The 21,917-nt window shown below is 41.6% G+C and overlaps 1 protein-coding gene across 4 annotated transcripts in view; it reads right to left on the minus strand.

Moving 5' to 3' along the window:
• Positions 1–21,917, minus strand: part of tub (TUB bipartite transcription factor) — a 114,592-nt gene that overhangs the window by 32,719 nt on the left and 59,956 nt on the right. For all 4 annotated transcript variants that reach the window (XM_046345742.1, XM_046345744.1, XM_046345745.1 and 1 more), the window contains exons 2-3: positions 13,290–13,341; positions 4,572–4,734 (exon numbers count right to left, since the gene is read on the minus strand). In XM_046345742.1, the coding sequence (XP_046201698.1) occupies positions 4,572–4,734; positions 13,290–13,341 (215 nt within the window). The remainder of the gene's footprint in view (positions 1–4,571; positions 4,735–13,289; positions 13,342–21,917) is intronic.

Here is a 21,917-nt window from a genome sequence, read left to right on the forward strand (position 1 = left end):
AGATATATTCCCTGGGCAGAAATAGCCCAGAATTCACTAAGCCACTCTTCTACCAACATGTCACCATTTGAGTGCGTGTTGGGGTACCAGCCGGTCTTGGCACCGTGGCATCAGAGCCAGACTGAGGCTCCTGCGGTGGAGGAGTGGGTACAGCGCTCTAAGGAGACCTGGAGGGCAGTCCAGGAGTCATTACGCCAAGCTAGTATAAGGCAGAAGAAGAGCGCTGACCGTCACCGCAGTGAGGCCCCGTGTTTGCACCTGGGGACAGGGTCTGGCTCTCGACCCGTAACCTGCCTCTCCACTTGCCCTGCCGGAAGCTGGGTCCGCAGTGTATAGGGCCATTTAAAGTCCTGAGGAGAATAAATGAGGTTTGTTATCGATTATCACTTCCTTCGTATTATCGTATTAACCCCTCATTTCATGTGTCTCTTCTCAGGCCAGTGGTAGCTGGTCCCATGCAGGAGAATGAGGTACCGGAGGTTCCTCCACCCCCTCTGGACATCGAGGGGTCCCCGGCGTACAAGATACGAGCTATTCTGGACTCGAGACGCCGGGTGAGAGGCTTGCAGTACCTCGTCGACTGGGAGGGGTACGGTCCGGAGGAGAGGTGCTGGGTTCCGGCGAGGGATATTCTAGACCCATCCATGTTGAGTGAATTTCATCGCCTCCGCCCGGATCGCCCAGCGCCTCGGCCTCCGGGTCGTCCCCGAGGCCGACGTCAGGAGGGGGGTACTGTCACGAATATTACCGAAGGTGACTCCCCTTCTTGTTCGGGTGGCGCTCGGCGGTCGTCGTCGCCGGTCTACTAGCTATCGCCGATCCGTTGTTCTGTGTTCGTTTAGTTTTGTCTATTGGTAGCACCTGTTTCTAGTTTGGTTGTTAGGATAGGGTATATATAGTCTGTTTAGCCCACTTCTGTTTCGTGCGGGCTTGTTCGTCTGTTTTGTTGGTTGAGTGTATTTTGTTGTATTTTGGGTTACACACTGTCCGGTTATATTTCTGTTCATTTGTGTTTTCACTTTGTACATGTTGTGTTTCGGGACATTAAAGCGTGTTGTTTTTCCCACATCTTTGCTCTCTGCGCCTGACTCCACACCTCTTCACTCATAATTGTGACAACAGCCTTACATTCTCCTGCAAAATGTCTTGATAAAACTTGAGAGTTCATTTTTCTGTCGATGATAACAAGTTGTCCAGGCAACAAAGCAGCCACAAACCATGATGCTCCAGCCACCGTACTTTACAGTGGGGATGAGGTTTTGATGTTGGTGTGCTGTGCCTTTCTTTCTCCACACATAGTGTTGTGTGTTCCTCCCAAACAACCCAACTTTAGTTTCATCTGTCCACAGAATATTTTGCCAGTCGCGCTGTGGAACATCCTTTTGTGAACCCCAGATGTGCAGTAATCTTTCTTTAGGACAGCAGTTCCTTCTTCTGTGGTGTCCTCCCATGAACATCATTATTATTTTAGTGTATAACGGATCATAGACTCGTCAACAAAGATGTTAGCATGTTCCAGAGATTTCTGTGAGTCTTTAGCTGACACTAGGATTCTTCTTAACCTCATTGAGCATTCTGCGCTTTTGCTATTGCAGTCATCTTTGCAGGACAGCCACTCCTAGGGAGAGTAGCAACAGTGCTTAACTTTCTCCAGTGGACTGATGAACATCAAGGTTTTTAGAGATACTTTTGTAACTATTTCCAGCTTTATACAAGTCAACAATTCTTTAATCTTAGGTCTCTTTAGTTCAAGGCATGGTTCACATCAGGCAATGCTTCTTGTGAATAGCAAACTCAAATGTTGTGTTTTTTATAGGGCAGGGCAGCTCTAACCAACATCTCTAATCTCGTCTCATTGACTGGACTCAAGGTTAGCTGACTCCTGACTCCAATTAGCTTTTGGAGAAGCCTAGGGGTTCCCATACTTTTTCCAACCTACACTGTGAAAGTTAAAATTATGTATTCAATATAGACAAGAAAAATACAATAATTTGTGTGTTATTAGTTTAAGCACACTGTTTGTCTATGGTTGTGAGATCAGATCAAATGTTATGACCAATTTATGCTGAAATCCAGGTAATTACAAAGGGTTCACATACTTTGTCTTGCCACTGTACATGGTATACTTTGACATTACATACTACAGTACTTCTTTGAAAATTCCAGAAAGTACTACTTATAGTATAAGTGCAATATCATTTTTCAATTAATCCAGATAAATAAATAAAAGCTGAAATAGGACTGTATGAAACAGCATTTCCACTTAATACTGAACTTAACCTTTCCTGGATATTATCTGAAGGATATACTGTAGATGTGGAAATGCATACAGTTTAAGGTTAATCAGATGGAAATACGAAAGGTACAGAGAACACATAATCCCTCTTAGTGAGTGCTGAATTGATTCTTAAAATAGAGCCAAGAAAATGTGAGTTCTAAAGAGAGAAAAGACATGGGTTAATCTAAGGATGGTGAAAAATAAGGACAGGAGAGAGAGAGGGGGATTCTATTTTTATCAAGACCAAACAGTGCTTATGCTTCCTTCACTAACAGTGTAGAGCCATCAGTGTGTTGTTAAGCATAAGGTATGAATCAAGGGACTCTCTCCATGTTTGCTGCTGTACTGAATGAGCTCAAAGGCATCTTTTTTGACATCTTTGGAAGGATGTGGCTGAGATTGCAACGGGAAACATTCAGAGAAGTTCAAAGCTTCCGTGTCTTCTGTGTATAGCAGGGGCTGTTTGACTAGTGTCGGAGGGGAATATTTTCATCAGGATGTACACTCACTGAAGGAAGATGAATCATATACTTTGTATTGACGTCAGTCCGCTCCTATGCACTGAGCTGTTTCTGGAGCTTTCATATACAGTCATCTCCAAAATTACTGCCACCCTTTATAAAGATAAGGAAAAAATACTGTATGAAATAAATACAAATATTGAGATTTATTGTATGCAAAATTAGTTATTTAATAATAATACAATTGCTCAGAGAAAAATATTTTGTATAACAAGTAATACAAAAAATCTTTAAAAGACGGGCGTCGAAATTATTGGCACCACCTGTTTTCAATACTTTGCGAGGATAATGGCACTGAGCTTTCTTTAATGTTTTATGAGATCGGAGAACACATTGGGAGGGATCTTAGACCATTCCTCCATACAGAATGTTTCCAGATCCTTGATATCCTTCGGTCTGTGTTTACGGACTCCCCTGTTCAATTCAAACCACAGGTTTTCAATGGGGTTCAAGTCACAGCTCCATAACATCAAAGATCCCCTACCATATTTTACAATAAGTATGAGGTTATTTTCTGCATACCACTAGTGTGTGTGGCCAAAGAGCTCCGTCTTCATCTCATCTGACCATAGCACCTGGTTCCAACCCAAGTGGCAATGCCTTTAGCAAACTCCAGGCATTTACATTTGTTGGTTGCTCTCAATAAAGCCATTTTTTATGGCAACCTTTCCAAATGGCCTATTGGCATGGAGGTGGCATCTAATTGTAGATTTGGAGACCCCAATATGCGACCAAGTTCTGTAATTGTCCAACTGTGACCCTTGGACTTTTCTGCCTACCGGACCATCTTCCTCACTGTGCGTGGGGACAAGCTACACATTTCCTCTACCAGGCAAGTTTACCACAGTTCCAATGGTTTTAATCTTCTTAATTGTTGCCCTAATAGTGGTTAATGGTATATTTGCATTTTCAGTTATTTTTTTGACTCCATTGCCTGATTTATGTTGTGTTGGGCATTGTCTTCCTCTCCAGCAGCCAGCCATCCAGGCTGTGCTGTGTGGATGCATGGTCTGGATCACAGACTCAGTCACTCTGAGTTGGGGATTAAGACTGTAGCTAAAGTCCGTCTGTGGAGATCAGTGGCCCAATCTCCACAGCACTAACACCACCTCTGCTCTATCTGGAAGGACTACTGCAGAGCACTACTAGAGTTTTATAGTTGAAAGGCATGTACTGGTAAATCCTGCAGTCTCTCTCACACAAAGACACAAAGTTATTTAATGAATAAAGTATTACATGTTTCTTTTGCCAACCTTGACATGGTATTGATAGATATCTCAGTATTGTACCTATGCAGAGCAGAAAGTAACACTAAAAAGAATCAAGAATCAATAGACGAACTTGGTCAAACAGTGAGCGGCTCATAAGGACAAGAACATGGATACAGTAATTCAATCAGCCATCTTTCACAAGCACTCTATGTGAGTAACCTGGATCAATACCACCCGGTCATGGCTGTGAATAGCCCCTGAAAGGGCCCCATGCCGGAGCGTTACTGGACATCTCTGTAATTGCCCGGCACCACTGGATCAGCTTCATCAGAGATGAGAGGAAGCGGGTTCCTACGGTAAACAGCTGTTGATAGGGTCCTGGGTTTCCAAAATGGCCTTCTATTCCCTATAAAGTGCACTATTTTTGGACAGAGCATATATAGTAGTAGTATACAGAGCCTAGCCAAAAGTAGTGCACTATATAGGGAATAGGGTGCCATTTGAGATATTACCCTGGTAATAGGGTCCTGGTGGTGAAAGGATCCTGGCTGGCTCTCTTACCGTGGTAGATGGTGCTCCTATTGCTGCTGACGTAAGACTCTACCAGGGGAGCCTGCTCCTCACACTGCTTGGTCTTGCGGGCACGAGACCGCCCATCCACGTTGGACTGCACCATCAGGGGCTCCTGTCTCTTCTTCTTCTGCTTCTGCTCTAGGAGAGCTCGCTGAAACATGCACACACGCACACGCACACACACACACACACACACACACGCACACACACACACACACACACACACACACACACACACACACACACACACACACACACACACACACACACACACACACACACACACACACACAGACTCTTCAATGGTGTTCAAATATTTTGGTATTATGCACGAACATATCTTGTAATATTGTGTCATATATAATACATTAACATGGATAGATATTTTATAAAACTAATGTTTTACCTTCACACACACACTCTTTTTCAACTAACCTTGTGGGGACACAAAATTCCATCCCATTCAAAATCCATTTTTTCCTAACCCCAAAACTTAACCCTAACCCTAAAACTACCCCTAGCTCCTAACCCTAAATCCCCTAGAAATAGAATTTGACCTTGTGGGGAATAACAAAATGTCCCCAGATGGTCAAATTGTTTTTTGATTACTATTCTTGTGGGGACTTCTGGTCCCTACAAGTGTAGTTAAACTCATCCACACACACACACAAACGCTGTCTCGCATGTACAGTGCACCCTCACTGTAACAAGACACAAGACTGTGTCCTTGAGAGAACAAATATGTCTGTGCGCTCTGGCCCTCCAATCACCTGAGCTACAGTAGATTAAAGATTGATTACTGGAAAAACATGTGCACCTGCCCAGCCTGCAATCATGCCACAGTCCAACATAAATTACATTTCTGCTTGTCTTCATACAATGAGCTACAGAACACCCTATCAAGGAACAAGATCATTGTGACATGAGTTTGACCTCTGTCTGACTGTGTCCGCCTCAATTAGTTCACCTGTAGGTGGGTGATTGCCTTCATTTTTGTTTTTGTTTTACCATTTCCCGAACCAGACTAGTTGACAGACGTGTCTTATAACAGTTCTATTTAATCGTTTAAATGCTTTGCAAGAAGAAATGATTTCCCTAATAATCTTGTTTACCTGATGGGATTTTGATAAACACACAAAATCACCAATCAAAATAAACATTCTACCACAGCGACCATGTTATTTTTGGGAAGCCTATTTGATTCTGAATTCGGACATATAAAGTTTGTATGTGAAACTGAAATTGTGCATCTTATAAATGTTTTTTTCAAACTCATTTTACTCATTACACATTCGCATAGAGGGAAGCTTGCGCTGGTGGTGAAACATGCGCAGATCCAATACACCACTGCAGTTGACATAGCTGACATAGCATCGCAAGCCAATCATAGAATGTGAAAACAAAACCGAAGTAAATCATACATATATCTGGCCAGGTGGAAATCAGTGGTGGAAAAATGCCCAATTGTCATACTTGAGTAAAAGTAAAGATAACTTGAGTAATTGTCTATTAAGTTAGTCACCCAGTAAAATAATACTTGAGTAAAAGTCTAAAAAGTATTTGGTTCTAAATATACTTAAGTATCAAAAGTAAATGTAATTGCTAAAATACACTTAAGTATCAAAAGTAAAAGTATAAATCATTTCAAATTCCTTCTATTAAGCAAACCAGATGGTATGATTTTCTTGTATTTTTAATTCACCCTACAATGAGTACATTTGGGTGTCAGGGAAAATATATGGAGTAAAAAGTACATTATTTTCTTTAGGAATGTAGTGAAGTAAAAGTTGTCAAAAATATAAACAGTAAAGTACAGATACCTAAAAAACAACTGAAGTAGTACTTGAAAGTATTTTTACTTAAGTACTTTACACCACTGGTGGATATCAACATTTTTATTTGGTAACGTCGCACAGTGTGACATGTAATAATAATAAAAGACTGACTCCTATGTCCAGTGTGGGAAGGCCTTTAATCATACGACTGACCAAAGATAAGCCTGAACCATCAGCTGCAGAAGTGACCAGTATATGAACTCTCTAACATCATTCACACACTGACACATACAAACCAAAAAATCATATCACACCTCTTCTTTTCTCACATAAATCCTATCCTTAACCGGTAGCTCAGTAGAATCTGTGTCATTGCACAGATTCATTATCCTACTTTCACACTAAATAATTACTTTCCTTTTCCCACATGAGCCAATTAAATTTACATCATAATCCTAGTTTTGAGCAGTCACAAACTTTTTAATTTCCTGTAAAATTCAGCTCTCCTGAGGGCACAGTGTTAGAGCTCCACACCCTCAGTTCAAAAATATAGAAAGCTAGAGCAAGAAGAGTTGCTTCAAACCTCCGCTTAGCACCGTCTCAGAAACACCTCCTCAGAGTCAGGAAAATGGAACGTCTTCTGCTTCTGTACTTAATGTTTCAGGACCACTGCTCCAATCTGTTTCTCCTCAGCTCTATCCCCCCTCTCTGGCAATGTGGAAATCTACATTAAATATTACTACAGCTTGGGTATCCCTTCCATCCTGCTGCAGTCAGCAGTCATCTGAGATTATGTAACTTTACAAACAGAGGGAGATCCCAAGGCTGGAAGCTCATCAAATATTGAGGGAATCCCTGATGAAGCAGGAACACCACTAGACTGTACTCTGCTGTACTGTTGTCTGCTGTACCAGTACAGAGTTCCCTTAATCTAAACCTATGTCTGTGTCCCAGTTGTCCACCCCTTTCCCTAAGTGTGCACTTGCACACTTTCTGTAATGAATCTAAAAGTATTTTGATTGGCTAGAGGGAGTTTCCATGATAGGAAGTGTGCAAGTGCACACTTTGGGAAGATGGTGGAGAATTGGCATTGTGTCATTTTGCCCATCACTTCAGCCATGACCAGAACACAACGTCTCAGCACACTCTAGCAGTGAGTGTGGAGGAGGAAGCCTGAACTAAGTTAACCAGGAGGAACCATGGAGGAGCTCTATGGCTGTCCAAAACACCACCAGTCACTGTACAGTGAAATAACCAACTAATAAGTTATCTCCTCTTCCTACTCTGCTTCCTCTCTCTCCACTAACAAGATGTTGTCCTTCTCTCATGCACAATGCCTGACAGTGTGTGTACAGCCAGGAGGTTACCAAGAAATTCACAATTTGAAAAGCATGGGAGGTGAATAACCAACACCGCATGTGCCACCTTTTGGACCCAAAACAAAATCGCTACAGCATCAGGACTGGTTATGCAACTTGCTACAGTAACTCCTGACATTTCGAGGAACAGACTTTTCAGGATTGAAGCTGGATGTGAATGTTGCTTAAGGAACACTGTTACTTGGGTGCCTCAGTAATGCAGTATGAATATCCATACCCACTTTGATATTCAAATAATGGCTTGTTCAGCAGGGATACCACACTAGGTGAAGAAAAGAGCAAGTGTCCATCTTTCTTTTGTATAGAATATCTCTGATTTGATATGTTCCTCGGTCTTTTGTGGAAAAGCAGTACATTTAATATTATGTTATTTAACAAACAATTCCTTTAAAACAGATCTACTCTGAGAATAAAATGCTAAAGTGGTGTGGTTACAGCAGATGGACGGTTGGTTTGAGCTTTCCTTCAGTCTTTGCCAAATTGATGCAATCACAGGCTCCTTAAGTTCTATAGCAAGAACACATGATGGAGGTCATACTGTATATGTGATGCTGAACAACCTTACAATGTATTTCCAAATAACACATTAGGGCCAATGAAACAACAGTGCCCCATTCCTTTTCAATGGAGGGAAGTGAAGTGGACGAGGGGAACGTTGGGCGATGCGAGCATGGGCAAGGGAGCATGAACAGGGCGTCACCAAAGTTGGGGAAAGCTGAAATTTATACAAATACTCTGTGATATCGCGACACTATGAACCAATCAAAGCTCACTATAGCTTCCAGCCCCTACTGGATTGGCTGTTGATACCTAGCACGCTTGCTAGCACCCACATGAGGGAGAAGCTAGAGTGAATATCCAAATGATTGTGTTATGCGGAAGTCCCATCAGCCTCAGATCCTTCTGTCTTCATATGCAAAGCAGCTGAGCATTAATGGTAATTCTGTCCTCAGCTATTGAGTGACCAAGCCATGGGAATTTAATGGATAATAGACTCACAGTAAAGACAACCACATAACCAAAACCTCAAACTCAAGGCTCAAACCAATGCAACCAAAATCTATTTGACCAGTATGTCCCATTACTGAGCATGACAAATGGTTTTGCAAGAGGGACCTGGTCAATTCTGCAGAAAATCTACAGAGATACACAGACAAACAGAACCGTCTGTAGCACACCAGACCCCTGGTACAGACTATAATACTGTCTCATCTCCTCTGTCACTAAAATCACACTGTGTGAACCCAACAGGAACTCCCTGAGTGAATACCAGCAGGCCACTGCAGCGCTGCAGTGATCAGGATGGTTCTTACAAAGCTACAAATGCCCGGCCGTCCCGTCTTCAGTCAGCTGTTCATTCCACCCTAAAAAATAGAATACAATTTTTTGACGGGTTTGAAGGTTATTTTATTTTCATGATGGTCTTCATCCATAACTGTCAGTCACACAGTTTTACAGTAATTATGCCAGCCCTAAGCACAATACGGTATGAAAGTGATGCGTAGTTTTACAGTAATTATGCCAGCCCTAAGCACAATACGGTATGAAAGTGATGCGTTTTAGTTTATGCCAGCCCTAGTAATTATGCCAGCCCCCTAAGCACAATACGGTATGAAAGTGATGCGTAGTTTTACAGTAATTATGCCAGCCCTAAGCACAATACGGTATGAAAGTGATGCGTAGTTTTACAGTAATTATGCCAGCCCTAAGCACAATACGGTATGAAAGTGATGCGTAGTTTTACAGTAATTATGCCAGCCCTAAGCACAATATATGAAAGTGATGCGTAGTTTATGAAAGTGATGCAGTAATTATGCCAGCCCTAAGCACAATACGGTATGAAAGTGATGCGTAGTTTTACAGTAATTATGCCAGCCCTAAGCACAATACGGTATGAAAGTGATGCGTAATTATGTTTTGACAGTAATAATTATGCCAGCCCTAAGCACAATACGGTATGAAAGTGATGCGTAGTGATTATGCCAGCCCTAAGCACAATTTACAGTAATTATGCCAGCCCTAAGCACAATACGGTATGAAAGTGATGCGTAGTTTTACAGTAATTATGCCAGCCCTAAGCACAATACGGTATGAAAGTGATGCGTAGTTTTACAGTAATTATGCCAGCCCTAAGCACAATACGGTATGAAAGTGATGCGTAGTTTTACAGTAATTATGCCAGCCCTAAGCACAATACGGTATGAAAGTGATGCGTAGTTTTACAGTAATTATGCCAGCCCTAAGCACAATACGGTATGAAAGTGATGCGTAGTTTTACAGTAATTATGCCAGCCCTAAGTATGAAAGTGATGCAGTTTTACAAATTACCAGGTATATGAAAGTGATGCGTAGTTTTACAGTAATTATGAAAGTGATGCCAGCCCCCTAAGCACAATACGGTATGAAAGTGATGCGTAGTTTTACAGTAATTATGCCAGCCCTAATTATGAAAGTGATGCCAGTAATTATGCCCTAAGCACAATACGGTATGAAAGTGATGCGTAGTTTTACAGTAATTATGCCAGCCCTAAGCACAATACGGTATGAAAGTGATGCGTAGTTTTACAGTAATTATGCCAGCCCTAAGCACAATAAAAGTGATGCGTAGTTTTACAGTAATTATGCCAGCCCTAAGCACAATACGGTATGAAAGTGATGCGTAGTTTTACAGTAATTATGCCAGCCCTAAGCACAATACGGTATGAAAGTGATGCGTAGTTTTACAGTAATTATGCCAGCCCTAAGCACAATACGGTATGAAAGTGATGCGTAGTTTTACAGTAATTATGCCAGCCCTAAGCACAATGATGCGGTATGAAAGTGATGCGTGATGTTTTTACAGTAATTATGCCAGCCCTAAGCACAATACGGTATGAAAGTGATGCGTAGTTTTACAGTAATTATGCCAGCCCTAAGCACAATACGGTATGAAAGTGATGCGTAGTTTTACAGTAATTATGCCAGCCCTAAGCACAATACGGTATGAAAGTGATGCGTAGTTTTACAGTAAGATGTTTTTGAACGATGTTCAATGGGTAAAATCGTAGCACAATTGCTTCAGCGCAATATCGTCATAAAAGGCCTCTCGCAGAAGTAAATTAATCCACAAACAGAAATATAACTTGATATACAGTGAGCTCCAAAAGCATTGGTACAGTGACAATTTTGTTGTTGTTTGGCTCTGTACTCCATCACTTTGGATTTTAAATGATACAATGACTATGAGGTTGAAGTGCAGACTGTCAGCTTTAATTTGAGGGTATTTTCATCCATATCGGATAAACCCTTTAGAAATTACATAACCTTTTGTACATAGTCCCCCCATTTTAGGGGACCCAAAGTATTGAGACCTGAATGAATCGTGAATAATGATGAGTGAGAAAGTTAGACGCACATTTTGCACATCTGTAATTACCTCACTCATCATTATTCACGATTCATTCAGGACTACTCATAATCATGGTAGCATCCACAATAATGTAGAAGTGTTTAGAAAACATATTCTATTCTTACTTACAAAAAATGACTCCAAAATGACACAATACATTATTTACCATTCATTTCTATTGGGCACAAAATAATCTGCAACACAACCAAAACAAACAGCAAAAGCATCCAACAAATTTGTAGCGTCACAAGTTTGATGTAGTCATTGTGGGCTATGAAAATGGGACCAAATACTCAATGTTCTACTACTTTAATACACAAGTCAATTTGTCCCAATAATGTACAAAAAGTGCTGTAATTTATAAACGGTTCACACGATATGGATGAAAATACCCTCAAATTAATGCTGACAGTCTGCAGTTGAACCTCATAGTCATTGTATCATTTCAAATCCAAAGTGCTAGAATACAAAACAAAAAAGGTGTTATTTTCACTCTCCGTTTTCACGAATTTGATGATATAATCATCAAACCCATTCAAGGATTAGGGAATAGGACCTGGAAGAATAACTTAGGATGACATCACTTGCACATCATATAGGTGAGTGAGTTTTGCAATGTTCATTAAAACCACTACCATGTTTATTAGATCACTTAACAATTAGCATCTCCAACCATTTCCGGACTTTTAATCCTCAGAAAGCATTGCAGATTGATTTGTGTAAGCAGTGTGTAGTGTTAACTTAAATGCTTGAAAGTCTCTCTGCTGATTTGGTTTATGTTAATGTAGTACCGTAAAACCTAATCCCCTGTCTATCCCTTTAATCCACTACGATTAGCCTCAGATCATCATTTGGAAAATAATCTCCTGCAATTTGTTCCTACATTACATTTCAGGAAATGCAATAAATGTAACATGTAGGGAGAGGTTGCTGATGTAACCCAGTATCTTGATGGAATTACACAGGGCTGATGAAAATATGTTAATCAATGAGTCTCTTGAGTGTGTCACTGCTGTCGATGCCATTTTCTACGCTGGTCAGGTCTGAGACATCACTTTGCTAAACATCTTTATCATGTATCATGGACATCAAAACAGCACAGAAGTGACAAAGGCTTATTGGCATAATACACTTCTGATAGCGCATTATTACACATTATAAACTGGGTGGTTTGAGCCCTGAATGCTGATTGGCTGAAAGCCATAGTATATCAGACCCTATACCACGGGTATGATTTCCTTTTTTTTTACTGTTCTAAATACGTTGGTAACCAGTTTATAATAGCAATAAGGCACCTTGGGGGTTTTTGGTATATGGCCAATATACCACAGCTAATAGCTGTATACCACACCTCCTCTGGCCTTATTGCTTAAGTATAACACTGATCTCCTTAAAAAAACAATTAGCCAGATAAGCTGGCTTTGATCCCTGCCTTAAAAAATATATAGATTTTTTTAACCAGGTAGGCCAGTTGACAACAAGTTCTCATTTACAACTGTGACCTGGCCAAGATAAAGCAAAGCAGTGCGACAAAAACAACAACACAGAGTTACACATAAACAAATGTACAGTCAATAATGCAATAGAAAAATCTATGTACAGTGTGTGTAAATGCAGAAGAATAGGGAGGTAAAGGCAATAAATAGGACATGGAGGTGAAATAATTACAATTTAGCATTAACATTGAAGTGATAGATGTGCAGATGATGATGTGCAAGTAGAGATACTGGGGTGCAAAAGAGCAAGAGGATAAGTAACAATATGGGGATGAGGTAGTTGTGTGTGCTATTTACAGATGGCTGTGTACAGGTACAGTGATCGGTACGCTGCTCTGACAGCTGATGCTTAAAGTTAGAGAGGGAGATATAAGACTCCAGCTTCAGTGCTTTTTGCAATTCGTTCCAGTCATTGGCAGCAGAGAACTGGAAGGAAAGGAATAATCAGAGAGATGGAATTATTTTCTACCATGAAAACCAGGTGTGTGAGCTTTCTAGTTCACAGAAATTGAGCAATTATTGTGCAATCCCGCTGTAGAGTGTATTCTTCCTCGCTTTTCCTCACAATACAGGCTCCTCTACCAGCCAAGGAACAACAGATGAGGTTCATATCAATAAGTGGCTGAGCTGCTCTACTCTGGTACAGTACAGGGACATGGGAGACTTACCTGTCTGTCTAGCTTCTGTTGGCGGAGGTTGCTGCCCTCATCGTCCAAGGTACTGCAGAGAGAGAGAGTGAGAGCGAGAGAGAGAGAGAGAGAGAGAGAGAGAGAGAGATGGTTAAAACAAAAGCTCTTTCCATTTCTTTGACATTCTACAGAACAGACACACACTCCAGATAAGAAAAACATGAGTTTCCTCTCCTGTTTGATACACTACGAGAACCACTTGGAAATTATGGAAAAGGGTGATTCATTAATCTCTCTCATGAAGCTTTCCTGTGAAGCAGAAAACAACAGGTGATCTCTTGAAAATGCAGTGCCTGTCACTGGAAGAGACGCAGTAGTTATTGGGAGTGACATGTCATGTAGCGACACAACTCTTACGATTACATTACAAAACGTGTAGAATGACATCATACAGAAATCAGTCAAAACAGCATGTCTATGAAGTACTAGAGAAAATTCAAATCATAATCACAATTGGACATTGATCTAACGTCTTTATCCTGTGTGATCGGACTATAAAGGCAATGGTAACGCTCTGTCTCAGCCAGTCGCCATCTTTCCCATCCCTCCCACCCCCAAACACGGCAACCTCTAAATCAGTAATGACATACTCCCTGATTGCCCAATCACTCTGTGTTGCTTGGCATTGCCCAGACCATTTAAACGAAAGGGTTCTTAATTAAAGAGAATAAGAGGCTGAAGGTCAAGGGAAGGAGAACAGTGCTTCCTTCAGCTGGGGGGAGTGTGTGGGGGGGGGGGGGGGGTGCCACGTGTGTGCCACATACACTGTACATCTCCCCTTTCTGAAACACGCACAGAAAAACACTCACTAGCGAGTCAGCAATCAAGTGTGTGAATGTGTTTCAGACAGGTAGGTAATGACATAAACACAGCTGTTACAATGAGGGTCAACTACCGCATTACGACAGAGAAGACATGTTAATATATCTGCATCAGTGGTAAGCTAGAATGTGCATTAGACACCTCTACTCTTCTTGCCCCCACCCACGCCCATTGATGTCAATAACAACGTAGTCTGAATAGTAGCCCTTGACCCTCCCAACAGTCATGCATTAATGCTCCCCCTATTGGGAACACAGTGCTGGTGAAGTTCCTAGTGAGTGTTTTATGTGTTTTACCTGCAGTGCAGAGGGATGTCTTAGCAGATATTCTATTTTGATGTTCCCTCCACAGAATAGAGTTTGAATGTTGTGCTGTCTACCAGCATCACATGAATAATCAATGAGGATTGTCGTCGTAAAGAAAACAATTAGCTCAAATGCCTTACATTACATTTTACATAATAAAACAGGGACATATTTTTCACTGATACACTCTTGTCTAATACACTCAATATGATACAGGTTTCCAATGGCATTTCTCTGAAATCATGCCAATTCCACAATTTCTGTTGCCAAGTCCTTGATGCAATTTATGTTGTTTTTTCCTTGGTTTAAATATCAAACATTTTCATATAAATTGGTGATGTATGATTGTTGTGCAAGCACTTGCACTATGTTCAAGTAGCCTGTGTGTGTACAGTACGCGTATACGTTTCTTAGTATGCACAATACAGTACATGGCCCACATTTAAAGTTTGTGTACTTTTTACAGAAGGTAGGTATGTAATTGTTAGCTTCTGTGTACAGTAGGAACAGTATAGGTAGCCTGGCGTCCCTCCCTGGCAGTGCTGTGTGTGTTTGGCTGTGACCTGCCGGAGCCAGGGTGAATCTGGTATAATGAGCTGGCTTAGAGCTGGCTCACATGGGATTCATGAGAGGCCACAGAGATGCAGCTGAGTCCCGGGTCACCTCCCCTCGTCTCGCCCGGCTTCGCCACCAGGCCCCATACATACACTTTTCATGGAAGGCACCAGGCAGGCTCCATCTGAAGGGAGGAACTGCTTATCGCTCTGAGAAACCATCCATGAAGGGCTGGCCAGGCCTCCAAGTTGAGAGGAACACCCGCTCTCCGCCTGTTCCCCGCTCCCCTCTTCTCAACCCTCAGCTCCCCTTTCATGTCAACCTCCCGCAGGTAAGCAATGTGACTCCGTGGCAGTGCCTCAGCATGTCAGTGTAGTGTGTTGTTTAAGGGCTCTTGTCCCTGAGGTCAGTTATTGAAGAGGGCACTGCGTCACCTAATACGTCATCCTGTCTATTACCTTTAACACCTAGGCTTACAACATCAATACCACCTTTATTATCTACATTACTAACGTCACTGACTACTGCTATATCACTCTTATCATCGTAATCTCATTTTAATATAGAAAATATATAAGAAACATATTTTTTGATACGTTCTCTTCACAAGTCATTTGTCATAGAGCACTTAACGATGAAACTACAGAAAAAAGTTAAAATACAGAAAAAAAAATGTTCAATTATTATTTTCTATGAGGAGATTTTATTTAATGAAAGGAACTTATTAGTTTCCTAGATTGACTGAAATGATAAGATATATTTTGAACTAATGTTCCTGGTAGGCTCATATTGAACCAATCCCTATGGCTGCTCTTCCTCTCAGATGAATACATCCTCTAATAAGTGGTTTTAGGAACCCTAGACCCTGCCAAATACAAAACCAGGACACTCAAGCATATGTGTTTAATGTTGGTGTGTGTATCTGTGTGTGCTCTCTTAGAAGCAGCAACATGAGTACGTGTACATACGTACACACAGATCTATCACTACCTTTATTGCTCCATCATAGGAGGCCAGTTCTCCTGACGCAATCTCTCAATGAGATTCATGGCAAGACAGCTCCGTAACTTATAGCAACGAGGAGCCAATAGGAGCAGAGGAAGCTGTGCAACCATGGCAATGGAGCTTCTCTTGGAGGAAACAGCAGCAGCAGTAGCAACAGCAGCAGTAGTAATGCCATCGAGAGCAGACATAAGTCTTTATTTCACCCAAAAATAATCTAACTGATAAATAACACTGACATTATTAACAATTTGGGGCAGATATTGACTCGAGAATGCCTATAATCAGCAGAATGCATTACCAATGTATGGAGAGAGACATGCAGGGGTCTCACAGAGCAAAACAATGGCTGCTGCTTCCCAAGGTGGTAGTAGTGGAGAAAATACACTTTGTGGGAAATGAGCAGAGCTTTTTATGGATTCTACTACACCAGATTCTGCATGAGAAAATCCCCATGTAATTGGATTACAGTAAAACGGTGCCATATATTCCCCAAATAGACTTTCATATGAGCTTTACAGTTAAACTTTTACGACTCACCAATAATACAGTAACCTACACAACATTGGAATTGGATGTGTACTTCAGTTTAAGGATATTTTTTTTAAAGTGGGTCAATAGGTACACGATAAAGACAGGTCCAAAATATTTTCACATGAATAACCAGTCTTAACTGCTACAGTTACTATAAAGCACTAAAAGATACAGTGAGGCTGCCATCATTGTTGAATGACAAAACCAAAGAAACATCAATTAGATACTACCACACACCAATGACCACAACAGACCCTTCGCTAAGCCCTGCCCGCCTTGGTTACTGTTGCAACCTCAGACAACATTTTCCAGGAAGCCCAATTCCCCCTTCTAACCACTGTTGAAATCCCCTAACAATGATCTCAAAATGTATTTTTAATACACAATGAAATTAAACACAGACTACTACCCTTTACTAACCAGGAAACTTTTGTATGTTGTGGTGGACTGTCATTACAATTGCTTCATGGGAACCTGATAAAATGATGTTAATAACATGGCTGAATGGCTCTGAATTAAAGAGATTCTCCGGTACACCAGCACATTTCTAGCCAGTAGTTCATGAGCAGTGGCGGCACCTTCACCCCAATAAAGAAAAAAAAATATTAATAAACTCAGCTGATCGTCCTCGCAGTAGCAGACCATGTGTAACAACACCTGCTCAGGATCGGTACATCCGAACATCACACCTGCGGGACAGGTACAGGATGGCAACAACAACTGCCTGAGTTATACCAGGAACACACAATCCCTCCATCAGTGTTCAGACTGTCCGCAATAGGCTGAGGCAGGTCCTCACCAGACATCACCGGCAACAACGTTGCCTATGAGCACAAACCCACCATCGCTGGACCAGACAGGATTGGCAAAAAGGGCTCTCCATTGACGAGTCGAAGGTTTTTTCTTGCCAGGGGCGACGGTCGGATTCACGTTTATCGTCGATGGAATGAGCATTACACAGAGGCCTGCACTCTGGAGCGGGATCGATTTGGAGGTGGAGGGTCCGTCATGGTCTGGGGCGGTGTGTCACAGCATCATCAGACGGAGCTTGTTGTCATTGCAGGCAATCTCAATGCTGTGCGTTACAGGGAAGACATCCTCCTCCCTCATGTGGTACCCTTCCTGCAGGCTCATCCTGACATGACAATGCCACCAGCCATACTGCTCGTTCTGTGCGTGATTTCCTGCAAGACAGGAATGTCAGTGTTCTGCCATGGCCAGCGAAGAGCCCGGATCTCAATCCCATTGAGCACATCTGGGACCTGTTGGATCGGAGGGTGAGTGCTAGGGCCATTCCCCCAGAAATGTCCGGGAACTTGCAGGTGCCTTGGTGGAAGAGTGGGGTAACATCTCACAGCAAGAACTGGCAAATCTGGTGCAGTCCATGAGGAGGGGTTGCACTGCAGTACTTAATGCAGCTGGGGGCCACACCAGATACTGAGTTACTTTTGATTTTGACCCCCCCCCCCCCCTTTGTGCAGGAACACATTATTCAATTTCTGTTAGTCACATGTCCTGCAGCACTGTAAAGTCCATGGAAAATAAGAGCACCTCCTTCCAGCTGCCCACTGCACTGAGACTAAGAAACACTGCCACCACTGATAAATCCACAATAATTGAGAATTTCAAAAAGCTTTTCTCTACTGCTGACCATGCTTTCCACCTGGCTACCCCATCCCCGGCAAACAGCTCTGCACCCCCTGCAGCAACTGGCCTAAGCCCCCCCCCCCCACCCCGCTTCTCCTTCACCCAAATCCAGACAGCTGATGTTCTGAAAGAGCTGCAAAATCTAGATCCCTACAAATCAGCTGGGCTAGACAATCTGGACCCTCTCTTCCTAAAATGATCCGCTGCTATTGTTGCAACCCGAATTACTAGTCTGTTCAACCTCTCTTTCGTATCGTCTGAGATCCCTAAAGATTGGAAAGCGGCCGCGGTCATCCCCCTCTTCAAAGGGGGAGACACTCTAGACCCAAACTGCTACAGATGTATATCCATCCTGCCCTGCCTTTATAAAGTCTTTGAAAGCCAAGTGAACAAACAGACCAGCAACAATTTCAAATTCCATCGTACCTTCTCCGCTATGAAATCTGGTTTCTGAGCTGGTCACGAGTGCACTTCAGCCACACTCAAGGTCCTAAACGATATCATAACCGCCATCGATAAAAGGCAGTCTTCATCGACCTGGCCAAGGCTTTCAACTCTGTCAATCACCATGTTCTTATCGGCAGAGAGTTCAGTGAGTCAAATCAGAGGGCCTGTTGTCCAGAACTCTGGCAGTCTCTATGGGGGAGCCACAGGATTCAATTCCCGGGGCGACTCTTTGCTCTGTATATATCAATGATGTCGTTCTTGTTGCGGGTGATTCTTTGATCCACCTCTACACAGACGACACCAATCTGTACACATCTGGCCCTTCTTTGGACACCGTTTTAACAAACCTCTAAACGAGCTTCAACGCCATACAACACATCCTTCCGTGGCCTCCAACTGCTCTTAAATGCTAGTAAAACAAAATGCATGCTCTTCAACCAATCACTGCACCCGCCCGCCCGACTAGCATCACTACTCTGGACGGTTCTGAATTAGAACATGTGGACAACTATAAATACCTAGGTGTCTGGCGAGACTGTAAATTCTCCTTCCAGCATCACATTAAGCATCTCAAATCCAAAGTTAAATCTAGAATCGGCATCCTATTTCACAACAAAGCCTCTTTCACTCATGCTGCCAAACATACCCTCGTGAAACTGAATATCCTACCGATCCTTGACCTCGGCGATGTCATTTACAAAATATCCTCCAACACTCTACTCAGCAAATTGGATGTAGTCTATCACAGTGCCATCCGTTTTGTCACCAAAGCCCCATATACTACCCACCACTGTGACTTGCTCTCGTTGGCTGGTCCTCGCTACATATTAGTCGCCAAACTCACTGCCTCCAGGTCATCTATAAGTCCTTGCTCGTTAAAGCTCTGCCTCATCTCAGCTCACGGGTCGCCATAGCAACACCCACCTGCAGCACACCCTCCAGCAGGTATATTTCACTGGTCATCCCAAATCCAACACCTCCTTTGGCTTCCTTTCCTTCCAGTTTTCTGCTACCAATGACTGGAACAAATTGCAAAAATTACTTAAGTTGGAAACTTATATCTCCCTCACTAACTTTAAACGTCAGCTGTCAGAGCAGCATACCGATTGCTGCAGCTGTACGCAGACCATCTGTAAATAGTCCATCCAACCAACTACCTACCTCATCCCCATATTTGTTTTTCTGCTCTTTTGCACACCAGTATTTCTACTTGCACATCCTCATCCGTATATGTCACTCCAGTGTAAATTGCTAAATTGTAATTACTTCGCCACTGTTGACCTATTTATTACCTCCTTACTACATTTGCACACACTGTATACAGATTCTTCTATTGTGTTATTGACTGTACGATTGTTTATACCATGTGTAACTCTGCTGTTTTTGTCGCACTGCTTTTCTTCATCTTGGCCAGGTCGCAGTTGTAAATGAGAACTTGTTCCCAACTGGCCTACCTGGTTAAATAAAGGTGAAATAAAATAAAATAGTCTGTGGAACTTGTTCAGTTTATGTCTCAGGTGTTGAATCTTGTTATGTTCATACAAATATTTACATATGCTGAAAATAAACACAGTTGACAGTGAGAGGATGTTTATTTTTTTGCTGAGTTTATATTAAGTTTATGAATAGATGTAAATTCATTAGTTCTTCTCTCTAAATTGTAAAAGTATTTTGTGTTTTTTTCACCTTCCTCCAACCATCTCCTTCCTGATCTTACAAATGCACCTTTTGCTTTCTCTTCAAACATTCAGTCCATTTCTAGTTGTAAAGAGAATAACTGAACCTTTCCTTCTTCATCAAGGTCCTCCATAGAGATTAGAGAAAGGATTTCAATCTTTTAAGTTCAGCAATTTCTTTACCTCTCTTCCTGGATGTTAGTTTTATTTCATACTTCATTCATTCACAATATTTTCCACAAGACTTAAATAGTTGGGGTTTCCTCCAATTTTCTTGTATAACATCTTTGGCATCTGTCTTGAAACGATCAACTATCTACTACTGAGTTTCCAATAACTCCGATTCGGTTTAATAACTTCAGATCCATTAACATTTAAAGATAAGAATATAACTTTCTGATCAGTAAGAATTGATATTTCAATGGATACCTTGACTACAGTATTATCTAATGAATTAGATCAACCAGAAGTCAATTTTTGACTTGTCTGGACATGTCCCTGTTACTCCAAGTGAAGTCCTTTTTATCAGGATATTTAGATCTCCAAATATCGACTAATCCAAGACCAAGACATAGATTATTTAACTCAGGATTAACAATGCTGGATCTGTTATCTGTCAATCATCACATTAGATACAGAATTAAAATGCCCACCTAAGATAATTTTGATATTCTGAAATACACCTATTGTAAGGGTTTTCTTCTGGTGAAAGAGAGGCGGACCAAAATGCAGCGTGGTGGTTATTCATGTTTTTAATAAAGACGACTATACATGAACAGACTATACAAAACACCATACCTAAACAGTCCTATCTGGTGCAAACACAGAGACAGGAACAATCACCCACAAAACCCAACACAAAACAGGCTACCTAAATATGGTTCCCAATCAGAGACAATGACTAACACCTGCCTCTGATTGAGAACCATATGAGGCCAAACATAGAAATAGACAAACCAGACACACAACATAGAATGCCCACCCAGCTCACGTCCTGACCAACACTAAAACAAGGAAAACACATACGAACGATGGACAGAACGTGACACATATATTATTAATCTCTTCAAATTCTTGAAATAATATCCTTACGTTTTTTGCTGTTGTTGGATGCATAAATATTCCCGAATAAAAAATATTTCACTGTTGAAATTCACTGTTAAAATTAACCAGCGTCCAGAGTGGTGAGTCTTACTACTGATGCACCTCTTAAAACTGATATAGCTACAGAGTGGTTGTTGCCATATAATAACCAGATATTGTTATTCCATCGATTTGTCCAAAAAGCTAAATCGTAAGAACAAGCATGAGTCTCTTGTAGAAAGAACCGTTTGCAATACAGGAAAATAGACATGAGTAAATTACGAATGCCCCTAACATTATTTGAACAAACTTCAACCAATAACCTTGTTATGCCAATATAAGCTTTTCCTAAGGATATGTAACTCAAAAGGATTTCCATCCCATTATTAACATCTCCAACAAAGAACAAACAAATACTGGTCATAAAGTTACCAAAGTATTCTTACTCCCACAAGGGGGAGACATTGTGTAGACTTTAGAATAAGCAGTTACTCACCCATAGTTAATGTTTAGTTTACCAGTCCTCAGGTCAGCCT

The sequence above is a fragment of the Oncorhynchus gorbuscha genome, linkage group LG04, assembly GCF_021184085.1.
Source record: "Oncorhynchus gorbuscha isolate QuinsamMale2020 ecotype Even-year linkage group LG04, OgorEven_v1.0, whole genome shotgun sequence".
NCBI classification, from domain to species: domain Eukaryota; kingdom Metazoa; phylum Chordata; class Actinopteri; order Salmoniformes; family Salmonidae; genus Oncorhynchus; species Oncorhynchus gorbuscha.